This window comes from Euleptes europaea, chromosome 16 (genome assembly GCF_029931775.1).
Source record: "Euleptes europaea isolate rEulEur1 chromosome 16, rEulEur1.hap1, whole genome shotgun sequence".
Lineage (NCBI taxonomy): Eukaryota > Metazoa > Chordata > Lepidosauria > Squamata > Sphaerodactylidae > Euleptes > Euleptes europaea.
The window spans coordinates 26,610,993-26,636,330 of NC_079327.1; the positions used below are offsets into that span (position 1 = coordinate 26,610,993).

Genomic DNA, 25,338 nt, shown 5'->3' on the forward strand with positions numbered 1-25,338 from the left:
AAGAAAACTTGGTTCAAAAATCTAGGTGGTCTAAAGGCTATGGTAACTATGGTCAAACTATTCTAAATGGTAATAATCAAGGCCCAAAAAAGCCTTGGTATCAAAGGGGGGAATGAAGTGGCAGTCTTTTAGAAAATCAGTAGGCCTTTTGGAAAATTACTGGACTCCAAAGAAGGGTGCCAGGGAAATCATGAACAAACAAAGAAGGCAAGGAAAATAAGTTGTTATTCAAGTCAGCCCAAGGTTGAAAAACAGAGAAAAATTACTCAGAGCAGACAAGATGTCTGGGAACTGTTAGGGAGGGCAGCTAGATAAAATACCAGGTGCACTAACAATAACTCTAAACAAGTATTATCTAGACCAATGAAAATATTGCTGTATTTCTGTAAACCTATGATTTGTCCTTATGTTGTAACCCAATAAGATTATTCTGATTTGTATTATAAACCAATGAAATCATCCCCTAGAACTCTGAGCCAATGACAAGTTATTATGTAATATGCGTAGTTAAAATATTATGAGCTAATTAAAAGGTTATAAAAGTCTAAACACACTCTTGTCCGGTGCTCCAGACTCCATTTTGAAAAGCCTCTGAGGGCAAAGTTTGAAAACCCAAACAGCTGTTTAAAATAAAAAACTGTTCTTCCAGAAACTGGCTTTGGGTCTTTGTGTTTGAAATCCAACTCCTAAAATCTTGCTATATCACGGGCTAATATGGCTACCTACTCTTTTATCTCCTTTACCCAATAAAGAAAGGGACTCTTCAACTGGAGAAAAAGAACTTCCAACGTTTGACTGGGTAATACCATCACAATTTGGTTTACACGGACTCTTTACGTACTGCACCAAGTAAAATTAATTTCCAGTGTAGATAATACAAGGTTTACGGCATCTTCCCTTTCGTCTCAGCCTATTAAGGGACTGACTATTCTGTCTGGTGGTGCAAGAGCGGCATTAAATCAACTACTGGTTGTGTTTTCAATTGCATGGCTGCCATTTTTTGCTTCTTGCTCCCAGCATGCCAAGGGTGCAATTTGATAATTGTTACACTGTGTGCCCATTGAGGTCAGCAAAGCATTCTATCCTGAGGAAGAGGCCTTAAGATTATGGCCCAAGAGATTCCCCCTCCCCCCCCCTTAACATCCAGCCTGATAAACAGCTCCGGAGAGCTCAAATGCTCGCACACTGTGCTGTGTTATTTTGGTTAGTCTTAATGAAAGGCGTTTGTTTTAAGATAAGTTGTGAGTGACTGCTGCCTATTTATGTGTTGGAAGGCATCCATTGTATATTAAATGAAGCGGCCTATAGGAAAATAAGTCAGGTAAGGCATACAATGCAAGAGCGAGAAAGCACATATTGTGAAAGATATACCTATGGCAAGAAAGATATTTATGACATTTTGGTTGCATTACTACATCTTTTGTGTACTTGTTAAGTCACTTCTGACTCAATGCAACCCTATGGATCAATGTCCTTCAAAATGTCCTATCGTTAACAGCCTTGCTCAGGTCTTGCAAACAGGGCTGTGGCTTCCTTTAAAGAGTCAATCCATCTCATGTTGGGTCTTCCTCTTTTCAGTTCAGGCTTGATTTGGTTTAGCACCCACTGATTTTTCTTTTTGGCGGTCCATAAAACTCCCCTCCAACAATACATTTTAAAGGAATCTACTTTCTTCTTGTGAGCTTTCTTCATTGTCCAACTTTCGCACCAATACATAGTAATAGGGAGTACTATGGCATGAATTAACTTGAACTTGGTCACCAGTGACACATCCTTAAGAATCTTTTCTAGCTTTTACACCAGCATATACCTCATTCAAAATCCATATGTCCCCATTTCATGTTCTGAGTGTGCATAATAACTAAAAATTTAATGCTTGAAGTATCCAAAAAAGTACTCATGGGTGGTGGCGGGGAAAACATGAAGGCTCTGTGGTCTTTATGTCAGTAAAATGAGAACTGAATCATAAAATGTTGGCTATGTGTGCTTTAATCATGCATAGGTAAATAGGGTAGGTCTCCTGCCTGTTGCCAAACTCCAGGTGGGGCCTGGTGTTCTTCCAGACTACAGCGATCAGTTCCCCTGGAGATAATGGCAGCTTCAGACAGAGGAGCTTTGAAGCGGGTCGTGCCTTCGAGTGACTATACTCTTAGAATGGACCACTTCCTGAGAAGTGATATGTTATCTTATTCAGATAGTCACGTACTAAGCAGGACTCAACGACTTTACCTACTTTTAAAAAGCAAGTAAAATATAACAGTCAAATACGTCTGATTTAGTTCAAAGTATCTAATTCACATTCTAGAATAATAATTCAAAGCCATACATACCAATACCGTCTTCGAGACCCTCTGAGAGAGATCTGAAAATCTAGCCTTTCTGTGCCTTTATTTATACTGTTTCAAGCACCTTGTAAAGGAGTTGTCTTAAAACCTTTCCATGTATTGGAAATGTTTCTTAGAAATGTTATTGCTCAACAGCCTTCCTTTGCGCTGTTTAGTAACCTTTTTCTTATTACCTAATATGGCCTTCCTTTCCTCCAGTCTATTTTACTAAGCTATAAACAATCAGTTTTGAGCTTTGTGATCACTCTATATACTCAATTTTAACATCATTCTCATCTCCACCACAATATGCTTTCATTAGATTCATTTATGAATCGATAGGATCATGTTTACATGTTTAAATCATAAAACACAATTATTGCTTATATTGCATTATGTCATCATTAGTTAGCATTGAATAGCCTTGTAGAGTGGAGGGTGGAAAACATCTCTTGTGAAATGGCTGGGGAAGGAAATCAGGAAAAGCTTAACAAGTCAGTCAGATCTGACCCAGAAACATTTTTCAGAAACATAAGCCTCTGGTTTAATATTTCCAGGCTTTCTTTCCTTCTTAAAAGTAACTAAAACTTCTGCTATATAGTTTGCAGTTTAGTTTGTTGTTTGTATGTGTAGTTGTAGCTTTATAGTGAATTAATTCTGCATATGTACAACACAATATCATAGTTCATTTGCTGTAAGATGTCAGAGACTGTGACAGCTTCACATCTTTCCAGAGCTTCCTCCCCTCCCCAACCTCTCCAGGCTCTTCCCTCAAATCTCCAGGCTCTTCCCTATCTATTACCTTCTCTTGGTTGTCTTTTAGCCTGAAGGACAGTAAGGGAGCTGGGTTCCTAATTTCTCTTTATTTTAAACCCCAGTACTGATGGATGTTTCCCCCTCTTGCCAAACCCGTGCACCCGCTGAAAACACTTCTGGAAGAAGCCCAAAAACCAATAGAAGAAAGAAAAAATCCTACAATCATTCCGTCTCCATACAAGGCAATTTGTGAAAAGGTATATGGTACACTCTAATTCATTAAATAGGCAGGGATAATCAGCAGTTTAGATAAACAGAAGTGTAATCATGTTGAGTTATATGCAGGGAAACTACTCTGGTGATTAAACATGGATAATGAAGATAATGAAGATCTGGGTAGGCTGGCTTTTTTGATATTTCATTGTGGTTTTTTTTTAAAGGTGGCGTTATTTGAACAAATGGAGAGGAACGGTCTATCTTTTCATTAATAAAATGATTTCCCTAGATGGTCTCGAAGGATATGCTTTTAGAGTCCCCCTATGATGTATTTGAAAATGCATGATCTAAAAGCCATTCTATTCATCAAGCAATTTCTGACAAGTTCCTTGTTGGTAACGGTATGAGCTATTCCTTCTGGTGAAAAATAAGTACTGGGAAATTTTCGGGAGAGGCCTCATACCATAATAAGTCTATCTAGTGCTTTTCTCCTGTACAGGTAAGCATTCCTTTTGGCTGAGGGGTGGTATCTTTTTTTTCTTCTTCCACCTTTCGCTTTTATTAATTCAGCCAGAAAACCGTTACTTGCGATTTCATTTGATGAGCTCACCCTTTTACACGAATATACCAACCCTCCGCTGGAAGGCGCACCATACGGGAATGGTGGGTTCACAGAACGTCACATCTGGACCTAGCGTAGCAGCAGATTATTGCAGATATCCCTAATTTTCCAGAAGTGCAATCCTAGTCCCCCCCACCTCTTCCGGAATCAGAGAGGTGACCCCACCCCGCAGCCTCGCTCCATGGAAGCGACTGAGGCTAACACACCGCCACCTGCTCGCCAAGCCCTGGATGATCGAAGACGTATTTGCAGCCGGGATTTCGGGACTCGTGTGTGTGTGTGTGTGTGTGTGTGGGGGGGGGGATGCGCAAAAAAATGGCCAGCCCGCTGCAATATTGTCCCGCCTTTCCGTGTTCCCGGCTTGACCCAGTTTAGAAAAGCCGAATCAGGGAGATCCCCTTTGTAGTTACACGCATAGTGCAGATTTTCAGCTGGGGTGTGTGTGTGTGTCGGGAGGGGTGTGTGTGTTCACGTGCAGCAAACAACCCAGCTGCCTTTTAAACCCCTTTGTGTTGCGGGGACTATAAAATATCGCCTACCTGAATATCTCAGTTGTGAGCATCTTATCTATAGCGGTTCTTTAGGGCAACGAGCAAAAAGACTAGCCATTTATGCACGGGAGGTTTTGCCTTGGATTTGCCGCTCTCTAAAAGCACATTTCCCCCATCCGGATTCTCAAAAGCTGCAAAACAAGCCCCCATGCAGAGTTCTGAGAATTCAGATTGGGGGGGGGAAACGTGCACTTAGAGAGCGGCAAATCCAAGGCAAAACCTCCCGTGCATAAATGGCAGAGCTAAGCACACGCACACGGGGGGTGCCCGGGCGCACGCGCGCCTGCCTCTCTTTAGCCCTGCAGGCTACGCGCTCGACTGAACGTCTGCATGCTTGCACGCGCGCCGAAGGGCTTCAGGAGGCTGCCAGGGAAGGAGCAAGATTTGCACGCAGGCAAGCTTCTGCAAAAAAAGCAGCAGCGGAGACCGCCTCCCTTCCTCCAGCGCGCCCGGCCGAGGGGCGCTGACTGGGGGGGCGGTCCGGGTTTGCGGAGGGGGGGGGGCGTCTGCGCCTTTCCGCTCCTCCTCGTCCTGCTGCTTCAATGATGTCATGGAGAGGCAGCCGCCGAAGGAGGGGAGGAGGAGGAGGAGGAGGCAACTGCAGGTTCATGTGTATATAATGAAAAGGCATTTGACAAGCTGCCAAAACGCACGGGCGGGGAGAAACTGGACCGACTGGATTTCGTAAAGCGAATCGTCCTCCTCTGCAACTGCATGGGGAAGGAGGAGGAGGAGGGGGCGGCCTCGATGTGAAACCCCAGGCAAATATCGAGGGGGGGGCGAACGGGGAGGGTGGGGTGATCCGGGGAGGGGGTGATCCGAGGGAGGAAGGGCCGCTCCAAACGGAGGACCCCGACCCTCTCTCTCTCTCTCCCCCACCCCACATCTCCTCCCGCCGGGGTTGCAACCCCTCTCCCCGGGGCTCTTTCTCCAGGGTTCAAAAAAATAAATAAATAAAAGCCTCCCCTTGGCAAGCGGCAGCAGCCATGAATTCCGCGGAGCAGACCGTTACATGGCTGATCACCCTGGGCGTGCTGGACTCGCCCAAAAAGAGCATCTCGGACCCGGAGGGCTTTTTGCAGGCGTCGCTGAAGGACGGGGTGGTGCTGTGCAGGCTGCTGGACCGCCTGCTGCCGGGGACCATCGATAAGGTCAGTGTGGGCTTCTAGTCTTATCTTTCCCCCCCTCCTTTCTCCCCCCCCTCCTTCCTTCCTTCCTTCCTTCCTTCCTTCCTTCCTTCCCCGGCGAGCCTTTCTCCAGCAAAGAATAGGCTTTTGGGGGTGGGGGGCTGTGCTCGCCTAACGCAGACCTCTGGCCCTCCCCTGCATGCCCGGCGGGTCCGATGACCGACGGCGCACCGCCCTGCCCCCGGGTGCTGAATAATGCATCGGCGCCGGTGGACTTCTCCGGTCCTCTTTTGGCACGAGGCGCAGCAGCAAGGGGCTCTCTCCCCCTTGCAACGGGAAAGAGGCGCGCGCCGCACGCCTGTGTTCGAATCCTGCAGCCCCCTTCCGTCCTGGCCGCGCTGGGCATGCTGCAGAGCCAGCCGAGCTGGGATTAAAATAGATCTACGTCCTTGCCTTTGTCCAAGGATTTCCCCCCCCCCTCCACCCTTGCAAAGGCAGGAAGCGTGCGGCCTTTGCCTTGGGAATCTGTCGTCTTCCTTTCGCCTGCAACACGGATATCCCATCTAGCTGGGAGAGCGGCGAGGGCGCCATTGTCCATGGGGGGGGGGCGGTGAGGGAAAGGGGAGGGGGACACAGGGGCATGGAGTTTGGAGCTTGGCTGGGCAGCTGGACTTTTGCATCCCCCCCCCCCTGAAAGGAACAGAAACTCCAGAGAGAGTTTGCAAATACGGCTTTGGACAAATGGAAGAGAATTGCATTCCTGATGACCCAATATAAGAATTGCCGTGCAAGTTCCACGAGGAGCTCCTATACGTAGCATGAGAAGAACCTAAAAACAAAAAAATACTGGAGGAAGATGGGTACTGTAGGTTGCCGTAGGAAAAAAATCTAGAAACTAGAGCCACAAAATACTTTTTGCTTCGACCAACCGAACTATCACTTCATGGCGTGCAAGCTTTTGAGTTACTCAGAACTCTTCATCAGAATAGATATTTAAAAGAAAAAACGCAAAAATGTATCAGGGAAGAAAAGAGGCATTAAAAAATGTTTCAGGCCACAAGCGTTAGAGTTTGAAGAAAGATAGTTTTCTTTTTCTTCTTAAGCTATTAGTGCAAATTGTAATGTTTTGGGCATATCCATTGTAACCTCTTAATTGTCCTTCTTGAGAAGTAATTATTGAGGTAACTGCTGTATCCTGATAGGTAAGCAGGCAGAATCTGCGACCTGAAATTACGGTAGACACCTGTTGAGATTTTCACAAATTCAGAGATCCATTTGGGACCTGGAGGATGCGAAATAAGTATAGACAAATGGTCAGACACCCTCGCCTGTAATTTTGTACAGAATATTTGATTTTCAAAAAAGCGAAAAATATTTGATTTTTACATTTCTAAATGTTTTTGAAAAATCCTCTATGCCCAAAGGTATGTAGTTCCTATTACTTTAATATGTCTTCTTATGTTTTTAAAATCAACAACCCTTATTGCTCGTGTTGCAATATGTTGACCTAGTTTTGAAGTGTTGAAAGCACTGTTGATTTATGGTAAGGGTTATTTTTAGGTCTAATTTTAGCATCTTCTATAACATGTTACTCAATAGAGCCGACATTGTTTACCTTGAAAACCAAACACATCACAATTTTTATTTTCTATTCCATGTGCAAAAACATGTGCCTATTTCTCTGTCAAGATCCAAGCTTGAAATAAGAGAAGGTTGTTCTTTGTATTCTGCTTATGAGTGGGTAATATATACTCCTTATTCCATGTCTAAAAGCAAGTTATTCTGATAGGTATATTGCATCTTCATCTTTGAGGCTGTGGTTTCAATTATAACTATGGAAAAATGGGCATTTTCAGATTGCCTTTTTTTTCCAGAGTAAAAGAGTTATGAACTTTGAGCTACATGTCGAGTAAAGCTTAATTCATACTAGTTGATGGTTGGAAGGGAGGGGAGAAGGAGAATTAAGTGTTTTCCCAGATTACGGGGAAATCACCATGCTTAAAAATAGTGACCTCAACAAGGAAAAATCATTGCTGAGCCAGATGTTTTGGTACTACTCTAGGGAGGTTTGTTCATCCAGAGGGTTATTTGTAATAATCTCTAGAGTCTAAAGGGTATAGTGGCTGTTGGCTATGAAGCTTCCTGGCTGCATGTAGTGAAGCATGTATATTTGAGTTTTCCCCTTTCTCTCGCTGCCTTCAGGGGTTGCAGAAGTTGGAGGTAGGCTACTAGGTAACAAAACAATAACTTTAAACCACTGGTTCCCAACCGGGGGTCCGCGGACCACCCGGGGTCCGCGAGAACTAAATTAAGGTCCGCGAAACAAAGTTATAAACCCATAATAAATTAATATTTTCAATTAAAAGTTCTCTATTATAAAAATATATATTCAAATATTATTGTAAGTTTAATGTTTAACTAACAGTTATGATTAAAGTTTATTTTCAAATTCTCTGAATTTTTATTTTGAACCTTGGGGTCCCTGCACCGAACAAAAAAGTACTAGTGGTCCCTGGTCAAAAAAAGGTTGGGAACCACTGCTTTAAACAGAGGTTTTTGATTTGGTCAGCTATAAAATCTGGTGACTTTATCGGACCTATCAGGGTCTCACTGCAGGCCTTGGTACCCCTGCCATCTTCAGGGCTAGGAAGGGATGCCATTTGTAGGGCAAATGGGACTGTTCAGGAGTAGCTGATGTGGTATGTCTCAGCACCAGTTTCTCCTGTTGCCATTCCCACGGAACTGCGTGTGGAAGTTAGAGGAGCATGTGGGAATACTGTGCACTGGGACAGGTTGAAAAAGTGTGGGGGCACCTTGTGGAGGGAGAGAACAAGCACTGCCGATAGGGAGATGTTTAGGATGACAGGAGAGGGGAGTGTTTTTTGCATGTGAGGGGATTTTAGAGGCCCAGTAATATAATGTGGGAATGGGGCTTGGATGCTGGGGAGCTGCAAGTTGCAGGATGGTGCTTCAGCGCAGGGCTGAGGAAAAGCAGCCATTCAGTATGTAGTAGTGGTAGGGACCCCAGAAGGCAGGATGCAGAAGGAGTGTAAGGGCAGAATGGGAAGAAGCATTTTTAGAAGCTAAGTACCTCCTACATGGCAGCTGCCTCAAAGTCCTACGTAGCCTAGGACCCTCGCATCTTCGGGACTGCCTTCTCCAGTACTCGCCTGTGAGAGCCTTACGGAAATCATTTGAGAATCTACTGGTGGTCCTCGACTAGAAAGCGCTGGCTCCTACTTGGTGGAACGCTCTGCCTAGGGAGTCCTGAGCTTTAAACTATCTAGTTCAGTTTCATTGGGCCTGTAAGGCGGAGCTAGTCCACCAGGTATATAGTTGAGGGCAGTGATGGTATTCAGCAAATCTATCATCTGACCTGGACTTTGTGTGTGTGTGTGTGTGGGTCTTCCACATTATGCACGCTGTTGCTTTTTTAGTGTACTGTTTAATTTAGTTTTAATCCATGTATTTATTTTGTGTGTTTTAAATTGTTTTTATCTTTCCAGAGCCCTGCTATGCAGGGAGAGGGAGGGCTATAAATATAAGTATTATATATATTTTGAGGGGTCTTGTAGCAAACCAGAGTTGACAGATGGAAATCACAGAGTGAGGCCATCTCCTCTTTCCCAAACCGTGAGAAGTTCAGTGGTAGCTCCAGAGTTTCATTTCCTTCAGATGAGAGAGAGGCAGCGCGTTTGAGATGTCTGGTTTCTGTGTAATCTGTTTACTGACAAATGTGCAAACAGAGCCTGCTGGACACAAGCAGACTCCTAAAAAACCACCAGCAGCAGATTTCCAAAGGCTACATCTGCGCCCTGATGTGCTTCAGTTTTAGCCAAGTGCCAGTTGCAGCTGAAAACTAAACTTCCAAGTATAAATTCAGACTGTAACTGCCTTCTTTTTGTGACACCTACCCAAGTGGCAGAACCGCTATCTTGGATCTCATCCCGCTGGTAGATTGGCTGCTAATGCCCTCAGACCTTTGCTTCCATTGAGGAAATACCATCCTGTGAATTCTGACTATTAGCAAGCATCTGGCTTATCAAAGGATGGTCATCAAACAGCCCTGATAGTAGGGTTCTTCTGGTTAGATTCCTGGAACTGTTGTCAAGTTGTGGTTGGCTAAAGTTTAGGAAAGTGTCCAGTCTTGAGTTGTTGATGGCAAGTGGTGGATTATTCATCAGTTTGTGGTGTGTCTTTTTGAAGGATTGTCTCTCCTGCCGTGAGCCTCTGTGCCATCTCTGAACATTTCAGAGTTTCCTCCTGACAGCACGTTCCATTAACGTTATTACCACTGCTCTGGGCCATTGTTATCTGCCAGTGGCATTAGCCTTTTGGGATGCTCTTCTTGAGGAAGTAAGGCTTGGTTTTGTAAACATAAAAAGACTGTGTTGTTTAGATAGCCTTTTGGTGGTGACTAAAGATTATGTGGGGTTTTGTGCTGTGGAGAGCACCTGGGTTTATTGTCTCCACTCCTTATAATTGGATTGTTCTGTGGTTTTAATGTCTCTGTTGCGTGCTTAGCTGGCTTTTGTAAGCTGCCTTGAGCCACCACAGGCTACCAGTGCTTTGAGAAATGAATAAATTACCCATCCCCAGTCTATCAAAGGGGTTAATCACCTTGATGGGGTTTATTTCCCCCCCTCCCCAGTGGATAGAATTGTCATGCTGGAATAGACCGGATAATTTATCTTGTCCAAACCTCTTGCACTGTACCCAATTATTTTATCTGAAGGGATGGCTCATAGTTCATGAGGTAATGAAGCCATACTCCTATAAACACTTCCTTTAGATCAAGCCTCTTTGAACACGGTGGGAGAAAATAAACATAAGGTCAGGCTACAAGCCTCATATATACCAAGCATTAGAAGTGGAAATTACTGTAACATTGTTGATATATCCAGATCTTTATTATTTGTGAGTAGTCAGGTGGAAATTTGGAGCCTGGGAAATTCTTCTGCCAACCCTTCCCACTTGGGTAAGCAAGACTGGTGGTCAGGCAGGAGAGCGGGACAGTGGAGTGCAGCGGTCGCCCAGGGCAATCCTGCAGATGACTTTGGCGGTTTCCGAGCTGGGGCAGAGGCAGAATGTTTGATGACCACCCATAATGGGATGTGCAAAAAGTTGCAAATATCATCATTGCAATAATAGAATCAGAGAGTTGGAAGGGGCCACACAGGCCATCTAGTCCAACCCCCTGCTTAAGGTAGGATCAGCCTAGAGCATCCCTGTCAAGTGCTTGTCCAGCCTCTGATTAAAGGCTGCCCATAAGGGGGAGCTCACCACCTCCCTAGGTAGCTGATTCCACTGTCAAACAACACTTACTGTAAAAACATTTTCCTAATATCCAGCCGGTACCTTTCCGCCCGCAATTTAAACCCATTATTGCGAGTCCTATCCTCTGTTGCCAACAGGAACAGCTCCCTGCCCTCCTCTAAGTGACAGCCCTTCAAATACTTAAAGAGAGCAAACATGTCCCCCCTCAACCTCCTCTTCTCCAGACTAAACGTTCCTAGCACCCTCAGCCTTTCCTCATAGGGCTTGGTCTCCAGGCTCCTGATCATCCTCGTTGCTCTCCTCTGCACCCGCTCAATTCTGTCCACATCCAATACAACAATATAGTCTGAAGAAACACTTCAACCAGCTCTACAGAGAGCAGCCCAAATGGGGTCCAGTGGACAGGGGTCTATGAATTTGGATGCTGGTAGCCTGGCTGTATTTAGACTCATGAAGATTAGTTTATCTAATATGCATTATGAGTTACCAGTCAGGCAGCTGATGTGATCAAGGCCCTAGGATCACTACCAATCTCTCAGAATAACTTCCAGTTAGTGATTTTTAAGAGCTTCTTAATGATTAATTTATTTCTTTCCATATGACAATTTAAATGTGCATTAAAGTGCAAAGGATAAGAATCTTGTGACTTTCGTGTATCCATTGTCTTTATGGCATTTGCGCAGATTGTTTTCCCCACAATGGGTCACACAGCATGCAAGGAACAAACAGCTGGCACAGTTTGCACCACAACCGGAGTTCCACTTATGAGTTTTCTTGTAGGAAATCCTGTACCTGATTAAAGAGCTGCTAACTTTCATATAGTGCCCATCAGGATGTCTGTACAGATACTGAACTTTTGAGTGGGAGCTCAAACTCTCCATGTCAAGCAGCAAGCCGAGATGCCTACCCACAAGGCTAATTGTATTGTCAGGCAGTCTAAAAAAGCTATGGCCAATCTTTTGCAGACCAGGGACTGTCCAATTAACTCCTTGGTTAGATCAGCGACCTTTTATAATTAAAGAGCCAAATGACTTCAAAATTCAGAGCAAGAGAACAACAAATAGCCAGTATAAGAAAATCCATTTGCATAATTGAAGATATACAGTTTAACATTTCTGATATTGATATGTTGATTAATAATCCATAATGTTTCCACAGCCCAAACACTGGTTGTTGGGAGTCCTTTATTGGGAAGTGGCACACATGGGGTCTTATAATATGTAATAAATGCACCCTGCTTAATAGTTTTAGATACCTGGCATAAATCTGCACATGGGTTGCTCTTGGATTATTGGCAACTCTTCTATAATTTACGTTTTTGTAAAGCGTCTCTAAGCCCTTAGTCCCGACCACTCCCTTCACATATTTATTTTGTTTAATTTATTTACATTTTTATAGGCTACCTTCCTTATGGAGATTCAAGGTGGAGTACTTTGTTGGCTGTTTTAGTATCCCACCTACCCCTCCAATAGACCTTAAGTTAAAGACTTCATTTTATTTTTTTCAAGAGCCATATTTGGTTTTGTATTGGGCTGTGTTTGGCCTACCTTTAGCCATAGGTTGCAGACCCCTACCCTTGGCGGCAGCAGGGGATCCATCAAACTGCAAACACGTGGACATGAAACCAAATGAAAGAAAAAGGGGGAGAGACAGATTGAGTGACCTCATCGATGCTGAGGATAGCACCATGGGCAGCGGACCAAGAGAGTTGAGGACAGGAAACAAGCTGAGCACCAAGAGGCATGCCATAGTCAGGAACAAGCCAAGAATCACAAAATGAAGGAATCCTTTCTACGGTTGAGTGATGTTGACACACCATCCTTCTGCCCCTCTCAAAATCCATACAGTGAGCGGGGGCAGATTGGGAAAGAAAAAATGGCTCTGGAAAAGGCTCCCGACCCTTGAAGGAGGGAGGGAAGAAGAAGCAATCTGTGATTCCCACTTGCTGCTCAGGAAGACAGGACTACAAACTTTCCCTCTGACCTCTCTCTCCATTATTCTTTACCTTCCTACCAGCTATCCTTTCTCCTCTCAGTCTGATTCTTGTACTTTCATTTCCTTCTCCTCCTTCCCTCTCTTTGGCTTTGCATAGGAGACAAAATGGTGGCCGAGCAGGAGAGTAGCTCCGACAGCTTTCTGTTGGAAGAGGACCAGGTCCCTGGCCTCCTCTCCTCCCTTCATCAGCAATCAGAAGGACCCTCCAGCAACTGCACTTGCTGCAAAACAGAGGGTGAGGGTGTGGGCCAGCAGCAGCAGCCGGAGAAACGAAAAAGGTACAAAATGGGTTCCATTACCAGCAACAGCCCTCATGTCTGCTGGATTGGCACCTGTCTGTATCGATGGAATTGTAAATCCCCCCAGAGACAACACCTCTACCCAGACAACATTCGAGGAGCAGGCATCAAGGGGCAATGTACTCCCCTCCCCCGTGATCACAGCAGGGGCAGGGCAAACATTTTTACATTTTGAAATTGCTGAAATGGTTAGTAATGCTGTTCAGGTGGGGTTGCAACAATTTCAAATGTCTTTGCCTGCACCCTTCCTCAGGGGTTTGCAGGGCTATTCCCCAGGCTCTCCTTATTTCAATCCAGAGATCTGGGACAGCCAGGCAGAGGGACACTCTCCCTACCACAGGGGAACTCAAAGCCATTGGCCAACCAAAGCCACCATGAAGGCCATTTCGCCTAACACATGCCTTAGCTACCACCCGGGCATGGCACTAGAAGGGACCAATAGATTATTGAAGGCAGTTTATCTTTTTGGTGGATATGTCCCTAGACCCAATAATGTTTGTAGCACGTTCCATTGCTGCCTCTTCCCATATGAGAAGGGCACTCTGGCTGAGGGCATGGCAGGCTGACTCTCATTCAGAGTCTATCGTCATGGCTGTTCCAAGGTGATTGCCTGTTGGATGACAAATTAGAAGTGATCTTAGTAGAAACCAGAGATCAAAAGAAGGCTATGCCTAGGAACTTTTACAGGGACAACAGGGATCCACCATCTGGACCCTCCTTTTGTTCCTACCATACCCTACCATGATCCAGAGTGGATCAAAGGAAGCCTCTTCAGCCAAACAACAGAGGAGAGGGGCTTGCTTTAACAGACCCTCCCAGTTCAAACAGTTCTGACCAGACAGGGGAAGCAGTGGCACCAGGTCATAGGAGGTGGGGGGAAGACTTCATTAGTTCCAAACCAGTGGTCCCAGTCTTATCCAGACACATGGGTATTACAAATCATTCAATTGGGCTATCACATAGCATTTCTAGGTCTTCCCCCAGATTGATTCATTCTTTCCCCCACGTAGAAAAAGAAGGAAAAGCACTTATGAACCCTGGATGTGATCAGTCACCTCCTACAGATTTGTGCTATAGAAGCAGTTGATCCCTTGGAACAATACTTAGGGGGTCTACTCCATCTCCTTTACTGTTCCAAAGAAGAATTAAGACTGGAGAGACATCTTGGACCTCAAATACGGGAACAAATACATAATTCCAAAGCATTTTCGGATGGAGACACTTTGATCCATCACAGAAGCCCTGTGACCAGGTGCCTTTATGATGTCCATCAATCTTTCAGAGTTGTATCTACAAATACACAGAGACCATCACAATTTTCTTTGATTCTGCTATGAAGATCAGCACTACCAATTGAGAGTGTTGTCCTTTGGCCTGGCTTCTGCCCCAAGATTCTTCTCAAAGGTACTGGTGACTCTCATGGCTCTTGCACGAAGACGGGGTATACAAATGTACCCATACCTCGACAACATTCTGGTGTGTGCACCAAACAGGGACCTAGCCTTAAGCTTCATTATTACTTGTTAAGTCAGCAGTCTTTCTTTCTAATCTCCCTTTGAAATCCCTTTGTAAGAGAACTGCTACTCTTAAATCAGCAACTGAATGTCCTGGATTGTTTGTAGTTGTGATTCATGCCGCTACACATATAAACACATGTCTGAAAGGACAACTTCTTGTCCTTTGCAGTACAATAATTAGTGAAAAACAGCTGTTGGACTGAAGTGACCTCTTCATGTGTATTTATCTGCACATGTACTGTGAAACACCAGGAGTTCAATATATTGAGAACCTTGGGCTATTTCCGCATGGAGGTTTTGTTTCAGCTGAGCCTCCAAACAGGACCAGAATTTTTTTTTTTTAAGCAGCCGCACACATCACCCCGTTTCCACCTGCCTTCCTGTAAACCTGTAGCCCTTTTTGTTGCAGAGATTTATAGGCTGCCCCCCTTTTAATACTATAGCAATATATCAATTGTGGATTTTCAGAATATGTTCGAAAAAGCTCTTTCGTCAATGGTGGATTGGCCATGTAATTTACAGGGAAAGTTCCCAATGGGCTGATGTCCTCAAGAGGTGCTGGCTACCTGGAGGAAGCCCCAGCAGTTCTGCCCAGTGCCGTAGGGGCCTGACTCAGAGCCTTTAAGGGCAACAGTGATTGTTGGCACTGCTGCCTGGATTTAAGCTGAGTGGCCCTTGCAAAGCTGGCTTGTAGAGTTGGAGGTGCTACTCGGCGGGTTCCTGGGCCATTTTAATTTCCCAGTCTGCCCCTGCCTCCTGTGGCATGGAGGTCATGGTGGCTGGGAGGGGTGATGCAAGGAAAGTGCAGGGGAAGCAGCTGCGTGGATGTTTTATTGCACTCGTGGCACTGCACAGTGATAACAAAAGCTATACAGGGAATCATGGCGGTGCGGAAACAGCTTTGGCGTAGCATTTGAACATGCCTGTCTTAATGGCAGGAGCCCCGTGGTGCAGAGTGGTGAGCTGCCATACTGCAGGCAAAACTCTGCTCACTACCTGAGTTCGATCCCAAAGGAAGTTGGTTTCAGGTAGCTGGCTCAAGATTGACTCAGCCTTCCATCCTTCCTATGGGCACCCAGATTGCTGGGGGTAAAGTGTAGATGACTGGGGAAGGCAGTGTATTTCTTCACACAACGCATAGTTAAATTATGGCACTTCCTGCCCCAGGATGTGGTGATGGCTGCCAACTTGGAAGGCTTTAAGAGGGGAGTGGACATGTTCATGGAGGATAGGGTTATCCATGGCTGCTAATCAAAATGAATACTAGTCATGATGCATAACTATTCTCTCCAGGATCAGAAGAGCATGCCGATTATATTAGATGCTGTGGAACACCGGCAGGAGAATGCAGCTGCAGTCGTCTTGTTTGTGGGCTTCCTAGAGGCCCCTGGTTGGCCACTGTGTGAACAGACTGCTGGACTTGATGGGCCTTGATCTGATCCAGCATGGCCTTTCTTATGTTCTTATGTTAATGGCAAATCTCCCCGTAAACTTAGTCTTCCTACTAAACGTCGTGATGTGATGTCACCCCATGGGTCAAAGGTTCTTGCACCTTTACCTTTTTTTATCTATGGTGCCATAGTTGTACTGTTCTGGAATTTATACGTCTATCTTTCCTACTGTGTGCTCTTGTACCCACCCTGGAGATACATGCATCATTATGAAAATAAATGTAAGCAATCTAGACCTTGTGGAGGCTGTATATGTCATTCTGCCAAATGTCTGCAGGCATCAGCATACTTTTTTGGGAACTCAGAGGATGTAATAAACTGTTGTTGATACTTCTTCGACGAGTTTACAGTATAGTACTGGGACAGTAGAAATTAACTAATGAAGTGGTTAACAAATCTGGAATAATCTAGGAATAAATGCCATCGGGCCCCCTTTTGCTTATACTTTTCCCCTTCCGGGTATGAAACCTATATAAATCTAGGTTATTTTATTAAAGCTCTTAATTCTCACTGAATTAAATTGGTTTCAAACTGATTGCTGTTTCTGCTGATTTTAATGGGAATTAGGCTTGCCTAACTGTTGCTGGATTGGTTCCCCTGTCTTTTCACAAGTAAGCAGAAACACCTTTCTACTTCTTGCGCTCTCCCACCCATAAGTTATTTTCATGCTGTTGCAAAACTGTTAAGCTCATTAATTATTATGAGTAAATCATAATACACACTGCCCTTAACGGGAACATTTTTGTAAAAAAATGGCCGTAGCAATTAGAAACAGATGAGAAAATGCAGAGACTGAGTGCGAAAATGCACAGAAAATTTAACAAGAACCGTATAAAACCCTTCCCATGTGTTCATGTTTAAAATGCAGTTCTGTTAGGTAGAATGTTGTTAGGTTGTTTTGTGTTAAAGAAAACAGTTGCTGGGGATAAGGTGTGAAAGTGTTCTTCCTTAAACTATCTTAGTCAATCAAAAAGGGGCCAGTAAACAAGAGGCAGCCCTACCCATGGGGCATCTGGGGCACAGGCTGGGGGCACCCTGACCACAATGCCCCTTAGAAAAAGGGGGAAAGAAAATGAGAAACAGGTTCTTGCCCACCCCCTCCAGCTGTCGGGTAGCCAGCTTGGCACCAGCAGCTGCCTCACATGCCTGCCCCCTCCGGTGCTCAGGCGGCAGCCAACGTAGCAGCACCAATGCCCACCCGCCTCATACGTAGGGTTGCCAACCTCCAGGTGGTGGCTGGAGATCTCCCACTATTACAACTGATCTCCAGGCGACAGAGATCAGTTCCCCTGGAGCAAATGGCCGCTTTGGCAACTGGACTCTATGGCATCGAAGTCCCTCCCCTCTCCAAACCCTGCCCTCCTCAGGCTCCACCCTCAAAATCTCCAGGTATTCCCAACCTGGAGCTGACAGCCCTACTCATATGGAGCAGGGCCACCTGGCCCTCTCGTTTGAGCCTGCAGTGGCCCTGGTAGGGGGTGGGGGTGGCAGTGATTCTGCATCCCCGCCCTGGACTGTTGCTAGAGCCCCAATATCACCACCCCTGTCAGCAAGAGGAGGTGTGTGTATGAAAACGAGTCTGTCAATCTTCTGCACTGGAAGGAATCTTCTGTATGGGAGGAAATATATCCAAGGGGCCTAGAGGGGAGTGCATTGTGTTCCTAAACATAACAGTTTCTATACATGTACACAAAATCAACACATACAGATGGGATTCCTAGTTCTGACCGTGCTGGTTGAAAGGAAGACTCATCGAGGATTCTTTCTTGGCCCCCTTGGGTGGCAGGTCTCCTACTATAGTGGGAGACATCCCGGCAGATGCCCCCTGTTCTCCACCAGCGTTTCACAGCCTGGCAGGGTAAAAATGAGGGACAGTAGGGGGCATGCCCTGACCTGGATGGCCCAGGCTAGCATGATCTCGTCAGATCTCAGAAGCTAAGCAGGGTCAGCCCTGGTTAGTATTTGGATGGGAGACCACCAAGGAAGTCCAGGGTTGCTGTGCAGAGGAAGGCACTGGCAAACCACCTCTGCTAGTCTCTTGCCATGAAAACCTTCAGAAGGGGTCGCCATAACTTGACGGCACTTTACACACACACAGGGGGGCATGCCAGCATCATACCAACATGCAACAGCACATCTGTGGCAAAACTGGAAGTGATGTCATCACATGGAGGGCAGTGCTCTAGGATTTGCACCAAACTTGGCTCGATGATATGATATCCCTTCTGGTTTTGCATGGGAAGTGAGTGACATTTGCGCATCTGTTTGTGCCTGTCCTCACCCCTCAATTTCTCCTGGCAATCTTCTCTTCCCTATACCATAAGTAGGCTCCATTCTGCTGGGAATGACAGCTCTTCTTTGGATTACGTGGGGAAGCTATGTGTGTTAGCACAGAGCCGTTGTTCGTATGGTGGCTTGTCTTGATTACTGTAAATTCCTTTAATGCGCCTGACAACAATTAGGGAAATCAAAATTATAGTGATAGAAGTAGTATACCTGCATCATAAGACAACTTGAAAAGTCAAAGTATCTTACGGAGAATAACAAATTAGTGGATGGGATCCTGCAGAATGTTTCCACTAATAGAAAGGGGCGGGGAGGAGTGATTTTTGCCAGTTTGGCTTCTCCTGCAGACTTCCAGCTCTCTTCTTATGCAGTTCCTAGAGGAGGAGGTAGGAAGTCTCCCTTCCACTGGTGGAAATGCTTTCAGTCAGTGGAGATTTATTGCAGGATCCAAGCCAGTGAGTTCTGCTATCATAATTCCCCCCCCCTCCTTTATAACTGACTCTCCCCGTCCCCCAGTTAACACATTTGGGCTGTGCAATTTGATGCTGCATAAGTGCAAGAAGAGAAGACCGCCCCATCCCACCTTCAAAGAAGTGATGGGAGGGGCAGATTTTGGCTGCCGGTGGCGGGAACAGAGAGCCAGTCTCCATTTATCCTTGAGCCGGACGTATGAAGAGGGGTGGACCCAAGGGAAAGGAAGCCTATAGGATCTAGGTCGAGCAGTTCCTCCATCTTTGGAAGTGCGTAAGTGCAAGAAGAGAATAAAGCCGATGCACGTAACATAAACATAATTAGTAGCACAAAGCAATATGTCTCCTACTGATAAGTTGTCTTTCAAGAATTGCTTTGTAGCCTTTCCTTGTCAAATTAAAAACCTAAAAGCAATGCATTTTTCTTTTCTTGATTTCAAATATTCCTATGACCCCATCATCTCGGAACAGCATAAATCACTTTAGTACCACCCTCTAGTTCCACCCTCATATTGAAGCCATGGCAGCCAAAATTTTTGCCACAGCCAGTATTACACCCGAGTCAGTATCAGCTGGCAGAAAAGCTGGGGAAGCGGAAGAAGCCCCAGAAGCTATCACGGCTGAATTGAGAGGAGCCACCGATATGCTGTGACAGAAGATGTGAGCTAAAGTTTCAGTTGCGCCAGATCGACAAGGACACAATCTGTCCAAATAACGTACTCCTTGGAACCTACCCAGCAAAACAGAAGAGAACCAGGGTGGTGTAGTGGTTAAGAGTGGTGGTCTCTAATCTGGACAACCAGGTTTGATTCCCCACTCCTTCACATGAGCGGCGGACGCTAATCTGGTGAACTGGATTCGTTTCCCCACTCCTACACACGAAGCCAGCTGGGTGACCTTGGGCAAGTTACAGCTCTCTTAGAGCTCTCTCAGCCCCACCTACCTCACAGGGTGTCTGTTGTGGGGAGGGGAAGGGAAGGTGATTTTAAGCTGGTTTGAGTCTCCCTTAAGTGGTAGAGAAAGTCGGCATATAAAAACCAACTCTTTTTCTTCTTCAACTCTTCTTCTAAAAGCAGGTGGTGGTGGATTTCTTTCAGGGAAAACAACACAGTGGGGGGGGGATGTTAATCTTGTGCTAGGGTTGCCAACCTCCAGGTGGGACCTGGAGATCTCAGCATTACAACTGATCTCAGACTACAGACGTCAGTTCCCCTGGAGGAAATAGTAGCTTTGGCAGCTATGTCATCATACCTTGCTGGGATCCCTCCCCTTCCCACACCCTATCCTCTGCAGGCTACGCCCCCAAATCTTCAGGAGTTTCCCAACCTGGAGTTGGCAACCCTAGCCTGCCTGAGCACCATCCCTCTGATCTAAATCATACCCCAATCTGCTTTTTGAAGATAAATGACATCTCAAGAGATAAGATTGCAGATCCTCTGGTTGGCCTTTCGTCTCTTCTGAATGCATAGTATTCAGTAAGAATGATTGTGGCTTAATCCTATCCTGTATCCTGCAGTACACTTCGTAAGAGCCTCACAAATAAATCCTTACTTGGCTGCTTTTATGTACTTTTGCTAGTACCTTGTGGCATATTGATCATCTGAAAATAGAAAAAAAAACATTGGGAGTGAGCCAAAGCAGGTCTACTCAAAAGTAAGTTCTATTCTATTCTTTGGTACTTATTCCCAGGAAAATGCTTTTAGGATTGCAGCTTTTGTATTGATTACAAAAGCTTTCTACTATAGGGAAGAGGAAGAAGAGTTGGTTTTTATATGCCGACTTTCTCTACCACTTAAAGAAGAGTCAAACCGGCTTACAATCACCTTCCCTTCCCCCTCCCCACAACAGACGCCCTGTGAGGCAGGTGGGGCTGAGAGAGTGTGACTAGCCCAAGGTCACCCAGCTGGCTTCATACGGAGGAGTGGGGAAACAAATACAGTTCACTAGATTAGCCTCCGCCGCTCATGTGGAGGAGTGGGGAATCAAACCCGGTTCTCCAGATCAGAGTCCACCGCTCCAAACCACCGCTCTTAACCACTACACCATGCTGCTATAGTGTTTGTTTGCTGTAAGCAGCCAGGCAAACGACATTTTTCACCTACAGGGTGTGCCTTTGAAAATTGATTTTTGAAAATTCCACAGCTCCAGACTACGGCAGTCCAGTTATTTACTCGTGCCAGTCACAGAAAACTTATTTTATTGACATTTGAGAATTTCAGGCTGCAACCCTAAGCACAAGTATGAGGGAAGAAGCCTCCTTGAAGTCAGTGGGGTTTACTTCTGAGTATACATGCTTGCGGAGGAAGGCAACGGCAAACCACCTCTGCTTGTCTCTTGCCTGGAGTATCCCGTGGATGGGATTGTCATGAGTTGATTCTGATTCAATGGCTCCTTCTCCTTCATACACGCTTTGGATTTCACTGACTTGGCTTCCGGTTAGTCTCTGTGTGCTAATCAGAGTGCAAATGTTAACCTTGAAAGCACGAACTGTTCTGTGTGCCAAGTATCTCAGGGGAACACTTGCTCACACATCTCATATCAAGGCGAGACCCTGCTGCAAGATGAGTACAAGGGCTTTATTAGTGGTGTCACCCAGGAACATTCATCAGGTCAGTTCTCTCATAGTCCTTGTAAGGCTGGCCTAAAGATTCTTATTTTGCAAGGTCTTCGAGGGAATACTGTTGTGGCTTATGGTAGTAAGTCTTCAAACCTTCAAATCCTTCAAAGACCTGCCTTTCATGGGATTTATTTTGATTTTTTATTTTTTTTTAACTACATATGGCTGTTTTTAGGTGGAAGTATGTGTTACAGTTTTTTATAATGTATAGGCATATTTGTCTGTCTCGGGACATCATCATGCCTTCTTTCCCTGTCCTCCACTTCACATTTGTAGCTGCTGCTGCTATGGAGTTAGCAAAGAAATGGGACAACAGATAAGTGTTCCTGTATGTTATGGAAGCCACAGGGCAGAACTCTGCATGGGGGCGCCATTTTTGGCAGCATTCCTGTGGCAATTACAATGCTCATTTTCATTCCTCTAAATTTTGTGTCTAGTTTTCTACCCTCTCCTTCAAGTCTTCTCTTTTCTTCTTACGAAAGAAAACTTGAAAAGAAAATGGAAATGATTGTGTTTGGAAGACAGAATATAAAAGACTGAGTAAACATGCATGAAATTAAGTCTCGTTGAATTTAACAGAGCTTTTCAAAATGAAAATGAAATGAAAATAAAAAGCGTATTTTAGCCGTTCTGCTGCTGAGTCTTTGCTAAAGGTTTGTCTTCGTAAACTGCCTGAATGGAGACCACATGGAAATCATATAAATCCTGAGAGCAGGATACAAGTCAAATAAACAAACGTGTAGAGTCGGGTTTCTGTTCCACTCGTGGTTGTGTTCAAAGAAGACTCCGGGGTGCAAGTTTTTGTTCTGAACTAGTCCATTGGACTCTTGACAAAAATAGCCTCTCCTTGTAAGAAGCTGCCAGAATGGCTTTGGCAGACTCTTAGGAGTTGTTTTTTCTTTCTCCTGCAGATATAAAAGTTCTCTCCAGACATACCTTGTATGTGTTCAGAAAACTAGTGTGTGCTCAGTGGGATGTTCTCTTCAAGGCCTCGGAGTATAAGAATTCGACTAAGCCTGCAATCCTGGAAAGGGGGGGTGCTAAATTGGCTTATGAGCCAGCATCACCCCGCGCTGACATAAATGCCCACTTATCCCAGGATAAGGGGCACTTACGCTGGCACGGGGGGCATTCGCGCCAGCGAGCCGTGCCATTGTGCTGACTCTGCTGCCGGCGCTGCTACTCTGGCGACGAAATCCTAGATGTGGGAGCCCACGCCAGTGGGTGTGTGGGGGGTGTTCCAAGGGGCGGAGCTGACGTTAATCAGCTTCCTAACCCCTTTCGCCCCGGGAATGCCCCCTTGAGCAGCGGCGCTGCCACGCCACTTTTTGGTGGCATAGCCCCTTTGCTTTCTATGGGGACATTTTATTTCTTGATCATTTTAAATTGCCTTATTTTCCTTGCGGCAGCTGGGAAGGCTCTGAGGAGGTGGTGCGGCTGCGCTGCTCCCGGCCACTGCAGATTTACCTCCTTCAGGAATGGATTGTTAGTGGCTCTAGTTCGCAGAAAGCTTTTGCTGCAGTACATTTGTCAGTTTCTTGAGGTGCCGCAAGAAGACACTGTGATTTTGGCTGGAGCACAGCTACCCTTATAGAATCGAAGTTTAAGAAGAAGGTAGGAAAATCTTAAGAGTGAACAACTCCCTGGAATGCACAGATCCAGCTCTCCTCCTGATCCAAACTACAATTGGTGGGGAGGCATGTACGTAAAACCCTGGAAAATTAAATATCTCCCCTTTCCCCCTTATGGTACCTGTTCCACAAAGTGGGAGCTACGGTGAGAAGGAACAGGCTCCGATCGAGGCCAGATGGGCTACCTTAAATGGGGAACAGCCAGTAAGGGTCAGCCTACCGTCAGTTTTGATGCATGAGGACAAATGGGGGGCGATGGTCTTTAGATATGTGGGTCCTCGCCCATAAAGGGCTTTATTAAAAGTCATAACCAGCACCTTGAGTTGGACTCATAACTAGCCATCAATGTAGTTGTTTTAAGACAAGCAACATATGTTCTTGTTGGTTATCTCCTGAAAATAATTGGCTCTTGCATTCTGAACCAGCTTAGTTTCCAGGTTGTCTTCAATGGAAGCCCGGTGTTGAGTTCATTACAGTAATCCAGCCAGGAGGTCCAAAAGCATGGATCAATGTGGTACAGAGGCTGATATTACAGACATGTTACATATCATTGTTAGAAGTTCAGCAATTTCCCATTTGACTTCTTGAAGAACTCTAGGATGAACACCGTCTGGTCCTGGTGACTTGTTAGTTTGCTGTTTGTCTATACGTTCTAGAACTTCCTGCCTTGTTACCACAGTTTGCCCCAGTTCCTCATTCTCCTCTCCCCAAAACCTCTGTTCAGGAAAAGGTGTCTGCCGTATATCTTCAACAGTGAAGACAGATGAGAAGAATTCATTTATCTTCTCGACTCTTCTGGCTCCAGAATAAGTTTATTTAGGAAAGGACACACCACTGCCCATTTCAAGGCAGGAGTGATCACCCCGTCTCTCAAGGAGGCATTGACTGTCTCCCGGACCCAGTCCGTCAGACCCCTCCCCAGCAAATATAAGCAGCCAGGAGGGGCAAGGGTTGTACAAACAGGTAGTTGGTCTCAAATGCTGGGTCCATGAACACGCCTAAACTGTTGACCAGGTCTACAAATGCCAACTCCACTCCATGTTGATGACACCCAGCCCTGAAGCTCTGGACAGTTTTGTTTAAATATTAAAAAGCATGGGGCAAATGACAGGACACTTGAAGCTGGCTTATACTGAATCAGACCATCAAGGTCCATCAAAGTCAGTATTGTCTACTCATACTGGCAGCGGCTCTCCAGGGTTTCAGGCAGGGGCCTTTCACATCACCTACTTGCCTAGTCTCTTTAACTGGAGATGCTGGGGATTGAACCTGGGACCTTCTGCATGCCCAGCAGATGCTCTACCACTGAGCCACAGTCCCTCCCCGACTGCACCCCATTGATTAGATTGCTTTGGTGGGAACTTTTTGTTTGGGTGGAGAGGGGGCAGGAAAGCACACATCTTTCAAGTTTTTTTTACTTCACAACATAATTTTATGAACATATTCCCGTTTTACACTGTCTTCCTTTTTCCAGGAAGGAGACAAACCATCTCAGCTACTGGTCTAAGAGCTTGTTAACACAATCAAGTTTTAAAACATTTTTATCGCCAGTTTACACTGTGGTGACAAATCCTTTTCACAGGTACAAGGAATTCCAGAGCGTTTCAATCATTTTTGAATGCCTGCAATAGCTGCATTGCAAGCCAAAATGCAACACAAAAGCTTTTTTCAACACTGCAGCTGCATGTCCAGAAAAGCTTCAAATGTTTGGTTGTCATGCAGGCAGCAGTTAGCAATGGCTGTCTTAAGCCAGAAGGAAAGCTGGGTTATAACTATTTTAATAAATATAAATATTTAATATATAATTTTATATATAATAAATATACACATACATATTTAATAAATATAAATACCTGTTTGTACAACCCTTGCCCTACCTTGCTATTTTTTGTATGAAAGGTGTCTTTTGCCTTTCGGAGGCTTTTAAATTCTTAAATGGAGCATTTCGCCCCTTTGAGAACAGCGAGGCTGCGCCAGCAAAAAAGGCACAGCAACGCTGTCCTCCCTGCTGGCATGCCGGGCCAAAAGGGGACAGGAAGCTGCCTACTGGCCGCTCCGCCCCTTGGCATGCCCCAGGAACACCCCCTGGGACACAAGTGCGGGGCTTTGCGCCGGTGGGACGCCGGCGGAAGGCCTAGCTGGTGGTCCCTGGGTAGCGCTGCTGAAGCAGCACCGAGAGACCAGTGTCCGGGTCCCCCT

General features: G+C 45.5%; 1 protein-coding gene across 3 annotated transcripts in view; it reads left to right on the top strand.

Moving 5' to 3' along the window:
• The first annotated feature begins 5,449 nt into the window (after nucleotides 1–5,449).
• The window catches only part of ARHGEF7 (Rho guanine nucleotide exchange factor 7), a 115,998-nt gene continuing 96,109 nt past the window's right edge, over nucleotides 5,450–25,338 (top strand). For all 3 annotated transcript variants that reach the window (XM_056862184.1, XM_056862185.1, XM_056862186.1), the window contains exon 1: nucleotides 5,450–5,620. In XM_056862184.1, the coding sequence (XP_056718162.1) occupies nucleotides 5,456–5,620 (165 nt within the window). In that variant the 5' untranslated portion in view covers nucleotides 5,450–5,455. The remainder of the gene's footprint in view (nucleotides 5,621–25,338) is intronic.